Raw genomic sequence first — 16,745 nt, forward strand, 5'->3', positions numbered from 1 at the left:
AGGAAGGAAGGAAGGAAGGAAGGAAGGAAGGAAGGAAGGAAGGAAGGAAGGAAGGAAGGAAGGAAGGAAGGAAGGAAGGAAGGAAGGAAGGAAGGAAGGAAGGAAGGAAGGAAGGAAGGAAGGAAGGAAGAAGGAAGGAAGGAAGGAAGGAAGGAAGGAAGGAAGGAAGGAAGGAAGGAAGGAAGGAAGGAAGGAAGGAAGGAAGGAAGGAAGGAAAAGGAGGAAGGAAGGAAGGAAGGAAGGAAGGAGGAAGGAAGGAAGGAAGGAAGGAAGGAAGGAAGGAAGGAAGGAAGGAAGGAAGGAAGGAAGGAAGGAAGGAAGGAAGGAAGGAAGGAAGGAAGGAAGGAAGGAAGGAAGGAAGGAAGGAAGGAAGGAAGGAAGGAAGGAAAGAAGGAAGGAAAAGAAGGAAGGAAAAGAAAGGAAGGAAAAGAAAGGAAGGAAAAGAAAGGAAGGAAAAGAAAGGAAGGAAAAGAAAGGAAGGAAAAGAAAGGAAGGAAAGAAAGGAAGGAAAAGAAAGGAAGGAAAAGAAAGGAAGGAAGGAAGGAAGGAAGGAAGGAAGGAAGGAAGGAAGGAAGGAAGGAAGGAAGGAAGGAAGGAAGGAAGGAAGGAAGGAAGGAAGGAAGGAAGGAAGGAAGGAAGGAAGGAAGGAAGGAAGGAAGGAAGGAAGGAAGGAAGGAAGGAAGGAAGGAAGGAAGGAAGGAAAGGAAGGAAGAAAGAAAGGAAGGAAAAGAAAGGAAGGAAGGAAGGAAAAGAAAGGAAGGAAGGAAGGAAAAGAAAGGAAGGAAGGAAGGAAAAGAAAGGAAGGAAGGAAGGAAAAGAAAGGAAGGAAGGAAAAGAGAGGAAGAAAGGAAAAAGAGAGGAAGAAAGGAAGGAAAAGGAAGGAAGGAAAAGAAAGGAAAGAAGGAAGGAAAAGAAAGGAAGGAAGGAAGGAAAAGAAAGGAAGGAAGGAAGGAAAAGAAAGGAAGGAAGGAAAAGAGAGGAAGAAAGGAAAAGAGAGGAAGAAAGGAAGAAAGAAAATCTCCTTGCTGGATAAATATAGGAATAATGCCATTATTAGAGTTTGCTATTCTGCAGAAAGGGCGGCATTTATCTCCTGTCAGTACCAGTTCTCTTAGAAATGTACAAATCAAAGCTGGTTTCCATTGATCAGATTTCTACATTTCCATCAATATTACTGTATTTTTCTTTTCTAGGCTGTGGTGTTTTTATAGGCTAATCAAATATCCAATATTACTAGGAGCCACTTAAAGTGAATGCCAGAACTACTAAGAAGTAATTTGAGAATTAGATCTATTTTTGTTAGTTTAAATGATCTTGACTTGCTCATACTGTATTGTACCTGATGCTCAGTAAAATGAGAATACCAATACAAATAGAAAGATATCCGGTTTGAAGTTCTTAAATATCTGTTAAAAGTGGTGAGCAATCCAAGCACATTAAAATTCCATTTTCCCCCATACAAGTGTTTGCTGCAGTTGACCCCCACTGATCTTAAATATATTTCTGTATCTGTAACTGAATAGAGGTTTTCCGTACAGCATGTTCTAATGGTACTCTGGCCTTTAGCCAACAAGGCACTGAATACGGCTATTTTTAAAATACAGAAACTGGGAACAGCTGCAGCAATCAAATTTGATAAAAACAGAGAGGAACTTTGCTTTTTTTACGGTTTGTCCAAGTTTAGACTCCTTTCATAGAACAGCTTTTGTTCTGTTGGATGAAGGGGGTATAAGAGTAACAGAGTGAAATCCTTTTGAACAAATAACTTTTAAAAGAATACAGGTTAAAATAATAGGGAGCTTTTTGGTGCAGCAGTATGTTCAATGCAATTGTACCTCAAACTATTAAAAGAATAAATCTATAAAAAATGAATAGATTTTGTCTGCCAAGCTTTACCATGAAAGACTTACCCATAATGATCTCCTGAAGTGGAAGATGAAACCTCTTGTTTCAAATGTTAAACATCTGATCGCTAGTATTTGGGAGTAGGTTTTGGGTGGAAGCTATTTAATTTGAATGTTCTGAGGTGGTGGAGGTTTTTTCTTATTTTTCTTCTTTACTCTCCTCTCCCTTCCCCTAGTAAGCTTAAAAAAAAAAAAAAAAAAAAAAAAAAAAAAATCACATTTTACAAAAGCCTTTTGTGCATGTTAAAAAGTTACATATAATATTTAATTAGAAGGACTGATTATTTTTTGTTTGCACTCCTGCTTCTGGGGGGGAACTAGTCACTCAGTGACTAATGGGATTCCAGAAATTGTTATATAATGGGGGAAGAAAAAAGTTCAGTACACAGTAATAGGCTGAACTGCATGGATTAAACAGTTCCATCTGAGGCAGAGCCTCTGTCCTGCACTGATGCAAGACAGAAGACACTGGGTGAATACTGGGCCTTGCTGAAGTCTCTGAGAGTTTTGCCACTGAATTCAGCTGAGCCAGAATTTTATTAACTGCATTAATTTTAAGTGACCAAAACAGCACCCTTTTAGTTTTACCTCATTTAGAGTATATCATTAATTCAGATGGTAAAGGAAAAATTGTACTGTAATTCTTAGAAGTGTATACATCTGGTTATATATCAAATGTGTGTATGTACTTATAGCTATAAAATGTCTGTGTGTTTATATAAGTATAAAATATCTGCTTAATTCATTATCATGCTATGAGCATCTCACTAGGGTGGATATTACAGAAGTGGTATTTCTTATTTTCCTCACACTAAGAGGCAGGCTTAACCTGTTTTGTTTATTTTTAACAGCAGGAAAAAATATGAATGCCAGAGTAAAGACTTGAATTGGGAATCAATATTGTCATGAAATAGATGTATGGAACAGGAACAAAGTTTTTTTGTTGTTGTTGTTTGTTTGTTTGTTTTGTTTGTTTGTTATGTTTACAAGCAAATTCAAAATAGTCAAATATTGGATCTAGTATTATAGACATAGGACTTGATATCTATCCTAAAGTTGATATTAAGAGGGAGAACAGAGTTTGAAATTAGAGAGTTGTTGATTTAATTCTTGTCTGACACAAATTTCATGTGTGATCTTGTCCAGTCATTTCTGCAAACACATGATCCTAACTTTATATAGCAGCAGAAATAGTATGACTCCCATGGGTCACACATAATACACCCAGCTGAGAACAAACCTTTTACAGGACCTAGAAATGTCTGTGTATAATCTTCACTTTGTGAAATTGATATGATAATATTATTTTTTTTCATACCTTGTCTGTTTTATTTGTCTATGTTATAAATTCTTGGATATAATTTTTTTCTTTTCTTGTTATATGTCTGTAAATCAATAAGTTAACAGAGCCTTGACGCTGTATGGTTCTCTAGATACAACTCTGAAATAAACAGTTATAAACATTGAGGCATATGTTACTTCAGGTGGCTTCTCAAGTAGCATGAAAATAAAACAGGATTCATGGAATGCTCTTGACTTAGTGATTTCTTGTAACAAGGAATCTAGAACATAGAAAAAGCTGTTTGTTTGAAAGCAAGAGCTTTGTGACATTAAATGCATCTTTAGCATTGTATACAATGAACATGGATGTGAGCCGACATTCCTGCGCAATAGGAAACAGTAGTTTTAATACATGCAGTGTATTCTCTTCTCAGAGAAGATACTGAAGTATTTGTGTGGTGCAGAGCATTGAGCTCAGGAGATTCTCAAGAATCCTCTGGCATTGCACCAGTTTTCATATTCTTGTCCATTATTTTAACTGGAGCCAACAAATTTCCAGTTTGATGATTACCAGGATTTGATTACATTTAGCAAGCCGTGGAGTCCTTTCTCTCTGAAGACATACTGCTGCCAGAGACAGATTTACCACTGACCAACAGTGTTTTTATGCAAATGTGCCTGAGTGCAGTAACTCCAAATTATAATAGTCATTCATTCTCTTGCCAGGACAGCAGTATTTATATATCTCAGAGATAAACTGGATATCAAAATCAGTTCCATTACATAGGGAAAGTTTTTTATGTAAATCAGTATTTCCTAATCATGCTTCTTCCTACTCACTACTCCACTTTTCTTTCCTTCCAAATGTGTTCTCCTATTGTATATTCACATTGAATGTTCAAGTGTTCAGCTAATGCCAAGCTAATGGAAAATGTAAACACGTTGATAGGAAACTTTAGAGTCTCCAAATGTATTTCTTCATGCCCTGGGCAGTACTGTTAAGTACTCGTACTCATGGATAGTGTTTTGTCTGCTGTTTGCATTTCTGTTTGGACTTCTATTACTCCTGATGCCTGATGGGAGGAAATGGACAGTCATCTCTCCAGCGAGTTCATCCTCCCTATCAGGAATGAATACAAGGGTTCAGATGCTCCTCTGCATGCCAGTCACCAGTTGCTACCAGCAGCGCTACCCTGGGACAGTTGCCTTTGTGTGCTGAAGGGGCTAATATGAAGAGATGTGAAGTCACTTGGTTTGTGGAAGTGGGCAGGAGGGACATGGTGCTGTGAAAACATTCCCACATACTCTAATGATTAATTTGCACAGAAGACAAGAGGGAGCCTTCAGCTCTATCACAGAGTTCAAAGCAGAACAAACCAACTCAGGAACCCCAAAACACCAGTCAGTAACGCTTTCCTAATGCACTGAGATACGCTCTAGTGTAGTTTTATCTGTGAGACCTCAGCTCTCAATAGGCAACTGAAAACCTGGCTGGATGGAAAAGCTGTTCAGTATGGGATAGTTGCTGATTGTTTATTGTTAGCTCCTAAACTCTTTTTTGAAAAATCTAACCTTTAATCTCCCAAAGCTACAGCCTCTGAAATCTGATTACATTAGCTGAAACATGCATTGCAGCATGCAGAAAATTGTTATCAATAATGTCATCGATTGATTAATTTATCTGTAGAATACAATTTGTAAAAGACAGAATACTACTTGGTAGGCACGTCCAGCATGCAATTTTAGAATACAGTTTGAGGCTCAAAATGGAACAACTTTCTGAATTAGGTCACAGGCACAGTTTGAACATGTATCTTGGGAAAGTCCTCATTAGAAGCTGTTGTAAGTAAGAGAATCATAAAATATCCCAAGTTGGAGGGGACACGTAAAGGTCATTGAGTCCAACTTCTGACCCCATGTAGGACCACTAAGTGATGTTTAGTGAACAGGCCCATTCATTATTCTGATCTATAATTGAATAAAACTATAAGAAGGCAACAAGAACAGTGCCTCTAGGTCAACTTACAAGTTTGCGTATCTCATTATCTGACCTCTAACACCAGCCTGTGTTGCATGATTAGAAATAAAGCATAAGATGTCATTCTTACGCTGATCTTTCTTTTAAGATATCCTGCAAGATCTATATCAATTTTAGAATTAGGAATTTTTTAAGACTAATATAATATTGTAGTTTAATGGAATATCATGTAAAAAGGCTTTTCTGATTGTTCTAGAAGAGATATGACATTCCTTAGTTTTTATCTTTAGAGAAATGCTAAATAACAGTGCTGTACTTACCTAGTTCATGCTACTCAGAATTTCCTCTATCTGTATCATTTTTTCTCCATTCATCTCATTTCTCCGTGAAGGATCCCAGTCTAAATTCTTTTCATACAGCAGATATTTGTTACCGTGTCTGATTGCCCTTTTCTCCTACATCTCTCATTTTTCATGTCATTCTATATGTTGTTGATCAACCATAGCTACAGACTCTATAGTACATGGAGGTACCAGTCATAATATTTGATAGCATTTTTTTTAATCAGTATTGAGCATCAAGCAGATATTTTCATAGAAGTAGCCACAGTAATATAATCTTAATTTCTGTAGCACAACATTAACTATAACCCAGTATTATCTGTACATGTAGATACAGACATATACATATGGACACACATGTTTCTTTCTAAATATGCATGAATATAACAGGCTACACATATGTCAGTAGCTCTGTCAGTTAGCTCTATTTCCTTTATTGGACATTAGATTGCATGTATTCAATATTCTGCCTTCTTATTGCCCAACAGTCTGTAATGTGAACTTCTTAAACAGTTTTTATAACTGGCTGCTGTTTTTACTTTATTGAATTCTTAGTAACTCACTGTCTGGTTCTATTCCCAGATTATTTAGGGGAATATTTTGAGCAACATGGAGCCCAGCACAGGTTCTTCTGAGAAATCAGTGATGACTTCATCCCAAAACAAAAATGACTTTGCCTTTCCCATCTTTTAATTTAAAAGAATACTTGACCTCTTTTAAGAGAGTTTAGTTTCTTTCAGAGTCGTTAGTGAGGACCTTTCAAGGACCTCACCAACTTCTGTGCCCCGGTGTGCGCCACTTTGCAACACCAGAGGCCTGGGTTCAAATCCCCTCTGTGGTGCAAGTGGTAGAACCTGCTCTACTACACAGGAGGCTCGAATCCCAGGGGTTGGAGTGGATGATCTCTAAGGTCCCTTCCAACCCGCACGAGACTGTAATACTGTGATACTGTGACAAATGCAATACATTCATTGATACCTTGGTCCTTTATATTCAACCAGTTTACCCAGGCTTATGTAACACCTTTGAGAAACTGGTCTAGAATATTCACACCGCTTTTGTTTTCTCTAAGTTCTTATCAAAGTTATTTAGCTCCAGGATTTGTTGAAATGGATGTGGCACACAAAACCATCAGGTCAAATGTGTTAGCAACAGCACTCATACTAATGAGCCCTAAGTTAAGTTTTTCAAATTTCCAAATGACATTTTATATTTAGTGTTTGCTGCTTCTGAAGGGAAGTTATGTCTAATTGAAGTCTGTTTCTAAAAATATTCATATTTTGCTTAAAATAACCCTACTTTGAGAATGCACTATGGTAAATGTGAAAATTAGAAAAAACCTTCAATTTTTGATAGATAGGAGTACTCATCTTCCAGTGTTTAATACACTATGTTTTTGGAGATGTGTGATACAGATCAAAGGGCAGAATTTGGCCCTTAGTTACATGCTGTTACTGGCGCTAGTCTTACAGCTATTGAAAAATGATGCATCATATTTAAATCACTGCAAATGTCACTATTCTGTATCTTGCATATGTTGCCTGAGCTGTCAGTAATAAAAATCTGTTCTTAATTATTCTCTCATTTTAAAAAAATGATCATTTTCTAATAACCAAGTGAAAAAGAATTTGATGTTTTCTTTGGCTGGAAACACTTTAATGATTTAGTGCATCTATAAAGTTTTGTGTGCATTTGTAAATTAGTGAGTCTTTCCCATTTAAATCTATGATTATCAAGAAAAGCAGAATTTGTTTAAATCTGAGCTAAAAGTGTATGAGTAACTTAAGGAAAATATTTAAAGAGAATACCATCCTTCAAACAATTCAACAGAAAACTCAACATGTAAAATTGGATTTATACATGTTACAGAGATGTTAACTGTAAAAATTCATTGTTAAAATTTATCATATTAATTATCAAAATATTTTGTCATCTTGTTTTGTTCTTTAATAGCAAATTATACAGTTTATTTTTGCTCCATTAATATAATGTGGAACATTTCACTGTGATGAGAAAATCAAAATGGAAAAGAATATTAAGAAAATGAAGGCATTGGATAGCATCACATTTCCTGATTTGAAGCAGAATAATCCAGACTGAAAATCCTATTTTACTTCAATATATTTTTTTCCCCTATAACAATATTTCTTTTAGTTAATTACCATCATTCAAAACCCAAAGAAGTGAACAGAAAAGGCTCAATTTGAAACTTTGGACTAGAATTACAGATATGATAATTAGCATGAAATTCTACCTTCATTAAAGGATGAAGTATTTAAAATAAACAAAGTGTTATGTGCTCTCCTTTCTTAGTTTTCTTCGATGTGATGATAGACTAACATTTTAACTCATGGCTCTGCTTCACCAAATAGCCTGTCTTTTGGAAACAGGGATATTAACAGCCAACCTATAAAACATACATAATATAAAGCTAAAACATTATTATTTTTTTGCTTGTCCATCTGGTTTTGACAGCATGTATTTAAACTGGACCATATTATGCATTTCATACAAAACACCTCAGTTATTTCTGGATAATATTTTGTTACCTTACTTGTTTGTTTTTCGAACAAAACTGCTATAATAATTTTTAAGATTCTGATAGTATTTCTGTTTGTATCCAAAATTCAAGACAAAATTTGCCCTCACTCTTTGAAGTCAAGAAAACTAAAATTCATTTTGACAGGCATATCATTTACATTTTTTTTTGAAATTTAATGTCAACATGCTATGTAAATAAAAAACAGTATGAAACATACTGCTAGGAAGCAGTATGAGTATTAGAATAGTTGCTGGTGATTTTTTCTGACTTTTTTCTGCCCTTTTTGCATTTCATCTGTGCACTAATTGGGGCAAATATCCAATGCAAAAAAATATATATATGATCTCAGAGTTTAAAAAAAAAATAAATTCATGCACAAGAAGTCTGAATTAGAGTTGTATGCATTGTCTGGAAAGAGTTCCAACCCTGTATGGAGCACTGATATTTCCTGTGTCAGATTTTAAATATTTTTTGAAACAATAAATTTGTAAAAATAAGCATAAAAAAATTCTAAGCTGCAAACAGCTCGTTCTATGAAAAGGGAGTAATTCTTGTTTTCTCTTTTGCCGAGGGATTCTTTCTTTTCTGTCTATGAAGTTAAATAAACCATGGAGATTATTATTGTATTTTAGAATCATTCTGGTCAAGATATTTTAGAATGGCATGCATGCAGGCCCAGATGCTCCAAAACTTAAAGCTGAAGTCACTTCTTACTGATAAGAAAAGGCAGTCCACATCATTTTTTATCTATTATTATTATCGTCCAGTCTTCTGACCAGCATTCTAGTTAGGATGAAAACTGTCAAAATCAAGTCTAGACCAAATGCAATTGTTTTCAACTTTTTCAGATCTTAGTGACCAGCTTATGGAAGTGGTCGGTCTGGAAGGAGCCATGGAGATGGGTCAGATATATACAGGTCTGAAAAGTGCTGGAAGAAGGCTTGCCCAGTGCTCATCCGTTGTCATCAGGTATTGGCAGATCTAATTTCCCCTGCACTGTTGTACTGAACAGTAGTTTTATTTACTATCAATTGATATTATATTTCACTTATTATATTACACTTATATTACACTATATTTAATTGTTTAATAGTCTTAATATCTGAACGTAATACTAATGAGAGTATTATTTTGTATATTAAATGTATTTATTCATTTCCTACATGATGTATTCTAAATAGAAACATTATATAGAATATAATATAGAATGTAATCTATCTACTTATGGAAATGTAATTTACACATTTTCATGTGCCCATAAATCTTTCTTGCTTTAAATGTGTCCAGAAAGAAAGAAAGAAGAAAGGAAAGAAAGGAGGTGTTTACATTCAGGTTTTGCATGTTGTATTCAACTGTCATTTCAACCTATGAAGAAATACTGTTAAGCAGTTGGGGGAGGAGTAATGTATGAAAAACCTGGTTTATTTTATTTTATTGACATACACTCTGTGCAGAATAGAGCAAAAAGGCATTTAAGGTTACTTTGACGCATTTTAACCCATTTGTAATGCATTTCTCACCAGAGAATAGTAGCATATAATTAATATTTGTAAAGCACTTCTTTGATCCATGGAAGTCAAAGTGCTCTTTTTAATTCATTTGTTATTTACTGAACACTGGCAAGTTACTATTAATAAATACATCAATATGCTATGAGCAGTGGAGTGGATTAACCTAGTTGTGTTATATCACTTACTATGCTAATGCTGACAAGAGGAAATTTGGATTCAATCTTAAGAAAAAAATATATATATATTCTAACTTTCGGATTAAATAAGGGCTGAGAAAAAAACAAAAAAAGGAATTCACTTTCATCAGTACAGATTTTTTCAGGAAGAATTTTGCAAAATTATAATAAGTTGAAAGTTATAGAATGAGAACATAAAGACTGAAATTTTATACCAAGTATGATAATTAGCAGAAGGGTGGAAGTCAAAATTTAAAGATAGTAAGTAGGAATTCCTGAATTTTGTGGCAGTTTTGAGACTATTCTAAAGGACTGGGTGATTCTAGCTTCAAATTGCTCTCTTATGAGGGTGAGGAAGAGAAATGAGTATGCAAAGCCATTCATTCCAGCCTTCCCTGGATAGTAAGATACAATATTTATAATCTCAAATCAACAAGAACTGCAAAAGAACTAGAATTATTTCAAACTTTTGTGAGACTTCATTGAATGTTCTTTCCTTCTTTTTCTTCTGGCTGTTGATGACTGTGGTTAACTCTACAACCTGCTAGTCATTTGTAAATAATGTCCAAGCTAGAATTTCTGCTGATAATAATCATGAGTGATCAACTGACTCATTTTTTCATTGTTAGAATTGATTGCTCCATGTTATATTGTATTGTTCAGACTGTAACACAGAAATATAGAGTTGAAAAAGGTCATCAAAAAGATCATTATTTTTGAATTTTATTTTCTTCTTATCATTTGTCTATGCTTTTCTAAATATGGTACTGAAAAGTAGGCATAAAATGCTATCTGAACATTAATATTAAAATCAGTGAGCCTTTACTTACAATTTAAATCTAGAACATGGTAAATTAAATCTTCTGAACACAGTAGAATTGTCTGTTGCTACTGATCTGTCTAACCTGGTGTTAAACATAAGCGTGAAAATGTCTTTCGTGATTTTAGTAAAGAAATATTAGAGCTAAGATTTATTTCTCCCTTATAGTATTCAGTCTAAATTTAAAATAATAGCAAGAGATTTCCTTGTTTTTTTTTCTATTCCTGTTAATGTTGTTTTGTTGTTTTGTTGTGGTGTTTTTTTTTCTTGAAGTTATTGCATAATTCTCTCTTTATTTCACAAATTGAAGACTATTCTCTCATGAGAGAGTAGAGTATAGCAAGAAGTGTACAAGGTGTCTGCCTACTAAGCAACTCATTTACTTTTGTAAGCATGTTGGAGATTAAATAGAAGCTTGCATAAATCTGGTGTATATGTGTGTGCCATCACATATGTCTCCTTAAAAGTATATTTATCAGTTTTGTCAAGTTGCATTTTCTTATTTTATGAAATGTATCACTTTAGGACCAGCAAGTCTCTGCCTATGCAGATAGATGGGGAACCTTGGATGCAAACCCCCTGCACGGTAAGGAAACAGTAATCTATGGGAAGAGGACTAAACAAAAAGTACATAAACTTCTTTTTTTTTTTTTAATTACAAAAATTACTGTAGCCATTTATATTTACTGATTTATATAATTCCATTCCTTGAAGTGAAAGAAACAATATCTTGCAGTTTAAGAGAAAACCTGTATCATCAGCATTAATTCAATTACTTAACTAACATGTTCATATGCTGTTATTGTACAGATCAACACCTACCACCTTTTCAGTTTATCATGATGTATTTTTCTAAAGGCTAGGATGGAATAAAAGGACAGAGGGTGCATAGCTTCACCCAATGTGATCATTTATTTCTGATGTTGTATTATTTTTAGTCTCTTGTTGCATTACTGAGGAAGAACCAATGTGAGTTTTGATGCTAATAAGTAAATAATTATTCTGTAAAAATTCAGGCAAGATTTCCACTGTGTGTTTGAGGGTTCATAACAAGAACATTGTATTTAAAGCTGAAGTCTCGACTGTACTCTTTGAATTATATAACAGAAATAATAAGTAAAAATAATCTTAAAGAAGAAATGAAGGTAAATAAAAAAGAAGTAATCCATTCCTCCAAATTTGATCAATTAGGGAAGAGCTTACTCAGAGCAGATTCTTTGAGTAACTCTGGTTACTTTGTTCAGTTGAGGGAGTGCCACAATAAAGTTAGAGCACTAAGAGCTCTCCATTGTCATCTGTCTTTGACAAATTACAGAGAGTAATGAAGCAGGTCAAGATGTTGAAGAATTTTAAGCTTTTTGTCATAGAATGTAGTCATAGTAGCTTTAATATGCAGTTTTACTGACTTTTACTAAAGAAAATCTGTACTGTTAAGTAGTTGAGTCTGTGTCACCTTACAGTTTGTAAGTGACTGTAATGTGCCAAGGAAGAAGGTATTCTGCCACAGGAGAGAGTTATTCTCCAAATTTAGGATGTTTTACACTTGCATTATCTTTGTCTCTAGTAAAGTTAGAAGCAACATAAGTTAAAAAAAGTTAAAAAAAAAAAAAAGTTAAAGGCAACATAGAGAAATAAAAGGAAGCACCTTCAGTAATGTGCTAACAAGCCTGGGAGCTGATAATGGATAGGCTAAGAGGAAAGAAGAGTTGTGATAGTCCAGGTTTGCTGAATATTCTGTAGTGTACAGCTGAACACTGGGGAAAGTGCTTGAAATCAAATTCTCTGTGGTAAGTACTATGGTACTGCAACGAGCAGGGAATCATGTAGACACACGCTGTGCAAAGGCAGAACAGTGGGGATCTTCTGATGCACATCAATAAAACTTTTGGAGTTTGATACCATTATCTTCTCTCTTTATCTCTTCTACAGCAGTGGTTCATTGCAGGACAGTGCTTTTCCCAGCATTTACTTGTTCAAGAGAATGACATATAGTTTTTTAGTTACCATATTACAGAATAGAACTTCTAGAAGGGAGCTGGCAATAAGATGTGCTTATTTTTGTCTTGCTTGCTTGCTCTGTATAAAATCCCTGCTATCTGATTGATAATGATAGCAGAAACTGCCTGCACAACTGAGGACAAACCTGGAAAAAGAGAAGTTCTTACATTTCAATTACTGCCTTAAGGAAACAGTAAATTATTACTGATAATTATTCCTGTCCAATTAAAGAGGGATAGGAGTAGCATATACCTTCCTCTGGAAACTATCTCTTGTGATCATGTCTGGACAGTCAGACAGGAGAGCTGAGCCTCAGCTTTTTTATTCTTGAATGCTTCAGACATAAAGTTATTGTTGAAAAAAAGACTGCTATCTCTTCCCCTCCAATAATGCTGACTAACACATTTGATTTTGAAATACATAGTGATATCAGGAATTTTGTTTTCCATTAAGTTGAGTAGTTCTAGGGGCTGACCTAAAAAAATTTGAGAGATCAAGTGGGAAATTAATACAGTCAGCATGTATTTAATCAACATTGCCACAAGTCGCAAGTGGCTGAACTTAGAAGTCCTTTTCTGTTTCTTCTTCATGTTTTGGTACAAATGAGAGCATTTTGCAAATGATTTCTCAAGAAATCAGGTTCAACCTCATCAAAAATCTTCTGCTATATTCCATTATACAGACTAAGGCTGCATTAAATCCATTATGTATGGGATACAGGCTACCAATACAGGCTTGGAAGTATATTTCCCACCAAAGAAATCAACAGGTTTACCTTTCCTGTTTCTCCTGCCCCTTCTCTCACGGAGACAGTGTCTCCCTAAAAGGAAAGAATGGACTCAATAAATAAGTAAAAAAAAGAAAAAAAAAAGAAAAAGAAAAAGAAAAAGAAAAAGAAAAAGAAAAAGAAAAAGAAAAAGAAAAAGAAAAGAAAAGAAAAGAAAAGAAAAGAAAAGAAAAGAAAAGAAAAGAAAAGAAAAGAAAAGAAAAGAAAAGAAAAGAAAAGAAAAGAAAAGAAAAAGAAAAGAAAAGAAAAGAAAAGAAAAGAAAAGAAAAGAAAAGAAAAGAAAGAAAAAAGAAAGAAGGGAAGGGAAGGGAAGGGAAGGGAAGGGAAGGGAAGGGAAGGGAAGGGAAGGGAAGGGAAGGGAAGGGAAGGGAAGGGAAGGGAAGGGAAGGGAAGGGGAAGGGAAGGGAAGGGAAGGGAAGGGAAGGGAAGGGAAGGGAAGGGAAGAAAAAAAAAGAAAAGAAAAGAAAAGAAAAGAAAAGAAAAGAAAAGAAAAGAAAAGAAAAGAAAAGAAAAGAAAAGAAAAGAAAAGAAAAGAAAAGAAAAGAAAAGAAAAGAAAAGAAAAGAAAAGAAAAGAAAAGAAAAGAAAAAGAAGGGAAGGGAAGGGAAGGGAAGGGAAGGGAAGGGAAGGGAAGGGAAGGGAAGGGAAGGGAAGGGAAGGGAAGGGAAGGGAAGGAAGGGAAGGGAAGGGAAGGGAAGGGAAGGGAAGGGAAGGGAAGGGAAGGAAGGGAAGGGAAGGGAAGGGAAAGGAAGAAAAGAAAAGAAAAGAAAGAAAGAAAAAAGAAAAGAAAAGAAAGAAAAGAAAAGAAAAGAAAAGAAAGAAAAGAAAAGAAAAAGAAAAGAATGAAAAGGAGATCAGTTTTAGTACTAAAGAAATTGCTGTGTTGTTCTTTTATTATCTCTTACGCTCTCATACTGCACAATCACCTACCATCCCTAAAAGAGAGCATGAATGTATTCCTATAGGCTCTGTGAGTTGCCTCAGTCTAAAAATCTAATATCCAGAATTACTGAATGTGTTGAATACAACACAGATTGCAGTCTGACAAAGTCACTTTGTGCGGTGTATAATAAGATGCAGAATCTGAGCATCAAATTGTACTGTTTTCACTGCTTTTTTTTTTTTTTTTTTTTTTTTTTTTTTTTTTTTTTTTAATAGAAAAGTCTTTGGGACAAGGAAAGATGATAATGTTAATGTTATGTTAAACATCTTGTCTGATTAGCTGAGGAGGAAATTCTATCAGAGTTCTCCCAGACAAATATAGCTACATGAAAGATATCTATGGTTTCACCTGATCTCCAAACAGGTCATTAATAGTAATGAAACTTCAAAGACTCTCAAGTTAATTCAATAAACCTGTAGCTTTAGCTATCAGGATTTTTCAAAGAAAAGTAATCTTTCAATTTAGCTACGTAAAATATTAGCGTTGTTTTGAAAAATCTATAGGAATATTCCATCTTAATAACTGTGATTTCAGTTCCTTCATCTATTCCTGACTTGAATGGCATCATGTCTGTTATGTCAAGCTGCTAGTATCATTAGATTAAAATGAAGAGAGAAATGAGTACAAAACGTGAAAGAATATTGCCTTGATGAAGGAATGAAAATGGTTATCCATATTCAGAGTGTTGGCAGAAAAATAATCATCTGAAATATTTATCTCTAATAGCATTTTTTAGAATTATTTACTGATAGGAAAACTTTCAGGAAGCCATATAATAATGGAACTCAGAAATTATATTTCAGTATATTAGGATTTGTATGCACCTTAAAGTTTGAATGAATGAATATATGGTTTCTTTAGCCATGACTTTTGTCCGTAAAGATGTGGAGTGTGAGTGCAAAGGACTCAGTGAGGTCCCACCTTTGTAGTTAAGTCCAGACAGAAACAAAAATGAAAGTACTTTTAACTATATTCATGATACTCTAGGGCTAGTTGTAAATAAATAAATAAATAAATAAATAAATAGATAGATAAATAAATAAATAAATGAATAAATAAATAAGAGGGACAGTCATAGATTTGTTTTGGTGTAGATCCATGGAGGGCCATTCCAACCCAAGCCATTCTATGATGCTATGAAGAAGTTGCAGCTGTTTTTACAGATTATCAGTTTGTAAAGTATCATCTATGAATGTCACTGAAAGTAATATTATTTTTATATATATAGTGGGAAATTAAACTTTTATCTGTTTCTTTTGAGCAAAGATAAACTAAGTCATAGGTGTGGTGGCTTGTGTTAGTACAGTGATAGACAGGTGTGACAAAGTTAACCTCCAAATGAAGTTCTAGAATGGAAGCTAGAAAAAGAAGAGGTGTTATAATGAAATGCTGCACTTTTTACCCACAACATCGTGTATATGTTTGTGTTTCAAGACCACAGTGGTTTATTGTGCCTCTAACACTTTATATCATGCAGCTGGGCATTATTTTTTGTGTTCACAGGTACACTGCACATTAATTAGCTTTGTTTACCTATGCATTTTTTTTTCTTAATTTCATAACAGTAGTTATTGTAATTGACAAAGCAATTTACTGCATGTGTGCTTTCTGCACCCCAGACAAATACGCTAGCGTGTAATGCACCTTTCTTTCCAGTTCAGATTGCTAAGAAAAGAATTAGTTGAGACTAATTGCCAATTAATTTCCAGTGGTTTTAGGGAGGAGGGAGAAAAAAACAATTGCACCTACTAATTAAAATTTGAAATATTCTGAAGTGTCATCTTTAGGTGTCTGTGGAATACATAATTTCCATTTTAGTTCTGCACTGGATCTGTAACAACCCAAAGCTTGACAGCTCTATTAATTTAAAACCTCAGTGATACCTATTAGTACAAAACATGAAAAAAATGCCATTAATCATTTATTTTAATTTTGCAGCTCTGTCATTTTCTCAGTATGTTTAAAAATTATGATGACACCGTAATGTTTTCCAATCTACCTGTGTGAAGGGGAAACGGATCACACTACTTAGGAGAGAGACTAGAGTATATTATTAGTGCTTAATTAATGCCAAACTGATTAGATTTGATTGCACTTTCCACAATAATATTGTTAAGAAATTTCTTTAAAAGGTGTGTTGCATAATGCTATATTTAAAACAACTGATCTAGACCTGAGTGATTTGACCAAAATGTCACATAATGCAAGTCTCAGGTTAATTTTTATACCACTGCCTACATTCGATCACCCAGTACAGCTCTTGATCATCTACAAGATAAAAGTATTTGCCACTCCTGTGATACAGAAGTGTTGCATCCATCTATTTTCTGTGAAGAGAGGAGCAAAGAAAAGGGCATCCAAACTGGAAAATTATCTCTACCATCAAACCTGTCAACAGCCAAATCCTGCTCATAATCCAATCTTTTTTGTTTTGTTTTGTTGTTTTGTTTTGTTTTTAATGCTTT

The 16,745-nt window shown here is 34.4% G+C and overlaps 1 protein-coding gene across 15 annotated transcripts in view; it reads left to right on the forward strand.

Annotated features, from left to right (window-relative positions):
• Positions 1 to 16,745, forward strand: part of DGKB (diacylglycerol kinase beta) — a 325,927-nt gene that overhangs the window by 301,805 nt on the left and 7,377 nt on the right. For all 15 annotated transcript variants that reach the window (XR_014943032.1, XR_014943029.1, XR_014943031.1 and 12 more), the window contains 2 exons: positions 8,895 to 9,015; positions 11,079 to 11,139. Coding sequence is in view for 10 of the 15 variants with exons in the window: in XM_032443169.2 (XP_032299060.1) it covers positions 8,895 to 9,015; positions 11,079 to 11,139 (182 nt within the window). In the remaining 5 variants the exon portion in view is untranslated. The remainder of the gene's footprint in view (positions 1 to 8,894; positions 9,016 to 11,078; positions 11,140 to 16,745) is intronic.

This window comes from Coturnix japonica, chromosome 2 (assembly GCF_054131305.1).
Source record: "Coturnix japonica strain WE chromosome 2, WE-NBRP24, whole genome shotgun sequence".
Taxonomy (NCBI): domain Eukaryota; kingdom Metazoa; phylum Chordata; class Aves; order Galliformes; family Phasianidae; genus Coturnix; species Coturnix japonica.